The sequence below is a fragment of the Centrocercus urophasianus genome, unplaced genomic scaffold, assembly GCF_019232065.1.
Source record: "Centrocercus urophasianus isolate 14NV4802_14NV808 unplaced genomic scaffold, USGS_Curo_1.0 seq_11, whole genome shotgun sequence".
In the NCBI taxonomy this organism is placed as follows: Eukaryota; Metazoa; Chordata; class Aves; order Galliformes; family Phasianidae; genus Centrocercus; species Centrocercus urophasianus.
This window is the reverse complement of record NW_024884253.1, coordinates 80,821,942-80,828,473: the sequence shown is the minus strand read 5'-3', so window position 1 is coordinate 80,828,473 and position 6,532 is coordinate 80,821,942. Positions and strand designations below refer to the sequence as shown.

The 6,532-nt window shown below is 41.7% G+C and overlaps 1 protein-coding gene across 1 annotated transcript in view; it reads right to left on the bottom strand.

Annotated features, from left to right (window-relative positions):
• RIOK1 (RIO kinase 1) overlaps window positions 1-6,242 on the bottom strand; it is a 15,062-nt gene extending 8,820 nt beyond the window's left edge. The window contains exons 1-8 of the mRNA XM_042839924.1: window positions 6,143-6,242; window positions 5,403-5,625; window positions 3,724-3,814; window positions 2,600-2,669; window positions 2,143-2,185; window positions 1,380-1,472; window positions 353-465; window positions 147-227 (exon numbers count right to left, since the gene is read on the bottom strand). Of these exons, the coding sequence (XP_042695858.1) occupies window positions 147-227; window positions 353-465; window positions 1,380-1,472; window positions 2,143-2,185; window positions 2,600-2,669; window positions 3,724-3,814; window positions 5,403-5,625; window positions 6,143-6,213 (785 nt within the window). The 5' untranslated portion in view covers window positions 6,214-6,242. The remainder of the gene's footprint in view (window positions 1-146; window positions 228-352; window positions 466-1,379; window positions 1,473-2,142; window positions 2,186-2,599; window positions 2,670-3,723; window positions 3,815-5,402; window positions 5,626-6,142) is intronic.
• Window positions 6,243-6,532: the final 290 nt, after the last annotated feature.

The following is a 6,532-nucleotide window of genomic DNA, read 5'->3' as shown; positions in this document are numbered from 1 at the left end:
CCTTCTCTTCCTTCCCACAGGGAAGATTAAGACACTCTCCTGAATACTCCAGAGACCATGAAGTGTAGTAAAATCCATGACCAAGCAATACTCCTGTAATGTCAATTTGTTACCTTTGATGATGAAATAAAAACTGGAAGAATCACCTTATTAAATTCCTCATTTCCTTTTCAGCCCATGTTTTCACCATTTTTCTTGGGTTGCCTTTACAATATCCATGACGAAATCTTAAAACAGATAAAAAAAAATCAGGAGGACCCTTAGCAAACCAATGCAGTATTAGTGTTAATCATTTCACCACCTTTCCAACAACCTCTCTCACTCAACAAAATGAGGCCAAACTCCAGCTCACCTGAACTCACCGCTCACATACTTATCCCGATCCTTGAACATCAAAATAGAGGTTTTGTAAATCTTTATTGCTCTGTTCTCTCCATTTGCAGTACTGGCATGGTACACATTAGCCTATTGGATTAAAAATGGAAGAAACATCACTGAGGAAAAGCCTTAAGTTGACACAATCTGCTTTCTTCTTCTGACGTTCTGGAAGACATCTGAGAAGCCTCTGCACTTCAGCCCCCATGTGGCACTCAGCTGAGTCTGTAAGATTTTATGCAATTGCAATCTCTTTCTAGCAGAGACAGCTTACAAATAAGTACCTAAGACAGCAACAGTGTGAGCATACACACAGAACAGAAGGAACAACAAACTGGAGAATTCCACACCATCCACATTTTGAAACAACCCCTTTTGTGCAGACATTAACTGGAACTCGTGCACTACTTAGGCCCTAAAGCATGGCCCAAGCATATCATGTTGACACCACTACACAGAGTGGAAGCATGCCTTTAATCAGCATCCATGGACCTGGAAGAAAACCAGATTAGCCCAGAGACAAAGCATCCCAAAACCCATTTATTAATTTACTTGGAAAACTCTGGTCTGGTTTTAATTATCTGTCATATAACTTGATAACAGCAGTGCATAAACATGCTAGTTTTATAAAACAGTATTTTCAACTGCATTTTGTTACATCATTATATACTCCCACTCCTGGAGAGATGCAGAACTGATATGATTCACATGCAGTAATACCTTATGAAGAACTACCTACATTTGCATGCCTTTCAAGCACTGTTTAATATTATACATACACAGAGTTTGTAAAAAATTTCAGTTGCAACACAAAATGAATGGCAAATTTAAGTATTCTGAGAAATCCTTTATCATCAGGGAAACTGACTTCCTTTAACATAAATTGCACCTTAAAATAACTTCCTACTGAGCAACAAATAAAACAGCAGGAAAACTAAACATTTCAGTATATACCTTACCTAGCTTGCTGAGAAAGAGACTGTCACATTGGTAACAACACTTACTTCTTTCCCTGTGCTGATGCAGCCATTGATCTCTGATATGACACCTCTACTCAGCATCTTGAACAGAATCATTCGGGTCCTTGGGTCCAACACCTCAAGTTAAACAAAAAACAGTCATTACAAGTGCCCTCTATGAAGAGAATTAAGCTTGCTTACTTACACAGCCTCTCCTTAGTACTACACTAAAGGACCAATGACATCAGGCTGTTCTTAAGGATCAAAAGATGCTCAAACAGCTGCCATACTGGATTTTGCCATGATTCTAGAATGATACTTCAATTTATTTCAAAAAAAGTAGAAATTAGAATGAGTGTATGCCCTTGAGCTAGCTTCACAACAGACTAAAGAGAATGATTTCCCAGTTAGATTTGCACCAGATGGTAAAATATGGTATAGCAGGCATAAATGGAGCAGCTATATGGCCTTGGGCCAGTAACAGTTCAGCCTTCCTTAAGAAAAATGGGAAGAAAGCAAACCCAGCATTTTGTGTTTGATGCTCAGAATTCAATACATGCTTAAAATGGAATTCTGCATTGCATATACCATCAAATCATGATGCCAAGCACAAAAATGAGCTCCAAAACAGCTATGGGAGCAAGCACAACTTTCATACAAGAAAGAGAGGAACAACAGGCTTCTTTAGGATAAGGGAAACTGAATTCCAAGGCAAGGCTTCTCCTATATCAGCTGTTTTACCAGTGATTTCAAGATTCCAGATTATTTATTCCAGTCAAAAGAGAGATTTGATGCATTAAGGACTTACTTGCTCTACTGTTGCTCTGTCTGACTTATCTTTGACTCGGCACCTAGACAAAGTAAAGCAATATAAACCTACATATACTTTAATAAAGTAAAACAAAGAGAAGATGGCAGCCTCAAAAAAGAAGGCTCTCAGTTCATACAACAGCAAAGTTTTCTCCTACAGGCAAGAAAAAAAAAAAAAGAAGCCCAAAAGCATCAGTGCCCCTCCCCGTTACAGATAGTTTCTTGTCTCCACTTCAGGGACGAGAAGATCACAACTGTGGAATAACTTAAGAAACTGATCTGGAAATCAAAAAAGTTTAAGACTGAGATGCAAACTGCATGCTGACTGCTTGCTTAGAAGTTGGTGCTCTTTTCCTTAATAAAGTTATTCAAATTTCAGGATCAAACCAGGGAATAAGAAGAACTCTTCTGAGTTCAAATTACATCAATGAGTATAGAGACAGTGTAATACTCACATGTCTGCTTCCTTCTGTCTAGACTTTTCTGTGACTCTGTTTATAACAGAGTCATCAAAATTCAGCTTATCTGAAAAACACATAAGATATGGAGAGGAAAAGAAATTTTTTTTCTGTTTGGAATTGCTTCTGCAATTCTCCCGACAGTCAGTATGCCACAACACAATGTTCAAACACAGATGGATCTCTGTATAACAAGCCAGTTGGCTGCCTGAAGATAGAAGCTCATCACAGAAGTTTAGTTAAACATGAGTTTACCTAGCTATCTGCTCTGACTATAATCCAAAGCAGGACTACAACATAACTATTGTAGTCTCATGAGCTTGGGGATGCAATGCCAACCAGAAGTAACGTTCTTTGGATGGCATTTTACTGTTAAACTCATCTGCCCTTCTCTCTTAAACCAGTCCAATGCCAGAGGACACAGCAGTCTCCAAGTGTCTGTTCCCACAGCATACTCAAAATGGTGCTTGACTGTTAACTACATAAAACTGCTGTTTGGCTACACATACCAGTACCACTCTTTGCAGCCTTCATTTTAGAACCACTTAATTATGAAGGAAATGCAACTATTTACTGTTCCATTAAAAAGCCCCACTCACAGCTACAACTTTTCTTAACAGGCTGAGCAGAGCAGCCATTTTAATCACACGATAAACAAGTACACAAGAAAGGAAAGAAATCTCTTATCTCAAAAATTCTGTCAGGTAACTGCTGCATGAGGTACCACCACTAATACCACAAGGAACCTCAATCCTCTAAAGAAACTGAGTTGCAGTAGCACTTCAGAGAATGACCAGTGCATTGCAGCAGAAAGCTGCTAGTCTCCCTCAGCCCAAACAACTTGCTTGGGTTTCTACAGAGAGGCTATGGAACAAATACTTTGTGTGACCTGAGGAAGTAAAGAGAAAAAGAATTCTCTGGCTCTGAAGGGGTAGAAAAGGGATATGACAGCTGGTTAGCAAAGTCTAAAGGCAATTTCAAGTACACAAAAGCCCTTAATAATTATCTGGCAACAGTCAGCTGCCATTCCAGTAAATTCTGGCTTAAAGCAAGCAGAATTAGCCTGAGAATTTCAGAGTGGTATCTGTTTTCTTAGAAGAAGACAACACAATTATACTCACCTAAATTAATTTTATGTTCAAATTTCCTCAAAGCCTTGTCTGTAGGGGTAGACATTTTTGCTGAATAGCAACTAGGGGTCTGCCTATTTGCCTGAAACAAAGGATTCGTCAGTGTAAGTTGCCTTCTCTAAACAGTCCCTTCAGATACAGACAATACCACTGGAAATGTCAGCTCAAGTACCTATGCCAATAGCTCTAAGCAGAAAACCAGAATGAGCGAGGAAATGGATTCCAAAAAGTGCCCCAATTCAGGGTTACTTTCAGTAGAAAATTGACCTGCAAACTATAAACACTCTTTCATCTTTAAAATAAAAGGGAGTAACAGACAGAAACAAGAACAAAAAAAAAAAAAAAAATGAGAAGATGAAGAACAGAAAGAACTTCCCAAGATGGTGTTTTTACTTTTTTTTTTTTTTTTTTTTTAAACAGATGGTCTTCTCTAAACAACACAGTATCTGAACACTTTTTCCATCAACACCAGACAGCAAAAAAATACTAATAAGCAAGAATAAATCACACAGGTGCTTTGAGTCAGACAGTATACCACTATCAGCACCACTCTCATTTATCTCAGCTATTCTGTTATGCTGTTACTGATACCAGAAAGATTTTGAACCTCCACTGGCCAGGCTGAGAGGACAAAGGACTCTAATTCTCACACCTTCATGGGCCTTACATTCTGCACAGAGTTTCTAAACCAACAACATTCAGTCTAAATCCACCCACTTCCAGCACTTTCTTCCACCTGTATTATTACTGCTATTAGGAAGAGCTGGATATGGCTCCCACAGGAGCCCATGCAACGCTGTGCCCTGTATGTGTAGCTCTAACAGCGCTGGTACTGCAGCAGTGTTTTGGCTATTGCTGAGCAGTGCTGACACAGCATGAAGACTCTCCAATTTTCCCTCCAAAGGCCAGCAGGTGAGGGGTGGGACACGTCCAGAACAGTTGACATAAACTGACCAGGAGAACATTCTATGCTATACAACGTTATGCTTTCATTATCAAAGTGTTTGTCTTCCTGACCAACCACTACACTTATGGAGGTCTTGCTTCCCAAGAGCAGCTGAACATTGTTTGGTGATGGGAAGTTGAGAACAATTGCTTCTGCTTCTAGATGGCCTTTGCTTTTTTTCTTGTATTTAACTCCTCTTATCTCAAAACCACAAGGCTCTTGTTTTCTTTCTTTCATTTCTTCCCCCTCCCTGTCCTGCTGAAGAGCCCTATACAGTGGCTCCATGGTACCTAGCTGCCTGTCAGTGTTAAACAACAATGCAGTCCAAAGCATAACTCATGAATGTGACAAGCAGATACTGTCATAACATTCAGTGGGAAGAGTGGGGAAGTAGTTTAAAAATCACAGAGGACAAATTCCAGGAAGAAAAGCAATATCAACAGAGATAGGAGTGAGCAAAGAAAAAAATGCTGAGAAAGTTAGGGACCAGAAGGAAAACTGCAAAGACACAGAGAACCCAGCAAAAAGGCTTAAGACAAGGAAGCCAAGTACAGCTTTGACTACACAAACAGCATGGCACAACAACAGATACAAAGAAACAGGTTTCTCTCAATGATGAATTTCCACTAGAACTGATGCTCAGGACTAAACAGAACAAAACCTCTAGGTTAGCCTCATCTGCTTTAAGACACTGTTGTTACTGAGAGAATAGCCGTCAGCATACCTGCTGATTGCATCCAGCAGCAGTGTGGCAATTCATGAGTCTTCCCATCTCATCATCCCAGTCCCAGTCATCATCATCATCATCATCATCATCTTCTTCCTCTTCATCAACACTGTCATCATCACTATCTCCTTCCTTCACGTTGATCCCTTTGCACAAGCTTGACCGGCACTTCTCAGCAAACTCATCTTCCTGAATTATTTCTGCATCTTCTGCAAGGTCACTTGGAACAAATACAGACTGATATAACTACAAATGGTCGTTATGGTTACAACAAGTTCAGTATACCTACCCCAGCAAGCAATTCTGGGATGTTAGCTCTCCAGGAGATGTTTGTCACTTCACCCACCTAAAGTACTGAATGCTGTGAGTACTTCAGTTTTGGGCCCCTCCACTCCACGGAGGCCCTGGAGTGTGTCCAGAGAAGGGCTATGAAGCTGTGAAGGGTGTGCAGCATGGAGGCTTACAGGGAGTGGTTGATGGAACTGGGATTGTTTAGCTTGGAGAAGAGGAGGCTCAGTAGAGACCTCACTGTACACTACAACTACCAGAAAGGAGGCTGTGGTGAGGCGAGGGGCGGCCTCACCTCTCGAGTAATGGTGACAGGACGAGAGAGAACGGCCTTTAGCAACACGCAGCGGGACCCCCATCACTCCAAACAGAACCCGAACGGCTCCAGCGGGGCCGCCCCGCTTCGCTAAAGCCCAGCGCCCTCCGCGCCCGGCTACGTGCGCACATACCCGTCGGAGCACTCCGCGTCATCGAACTGCCCGGGCACGGCCTGCCTCATCACCTCAGCGCGGTAATCCATGGCGGCGGCCGCCCGGCACAGCCGACAGGCCGTACGGCGGCTGCACAGGGACAGAAAGCATCGAGCGCGAACGGTCACGTGTGTGTGACGTCATAAGGTCGGCGGAGCGGTGACTATAAGGGCAGCATTCAGCTCGTTTAGTTACAGCTTTAGAAGTAAACTGCTGTAACTGACAAATTTCCCTTCTACTCTGCCAGTAGAATGAAGAGTGAAGTAGTTCTCTAATAGCTGAGTCCTTCCACCTTCTTCCAAGCTGTGAATTGTCCTCTCTTGTCCATGATCACAATAAGCTGTCTCAAGACAAACAGCACTAATAGCT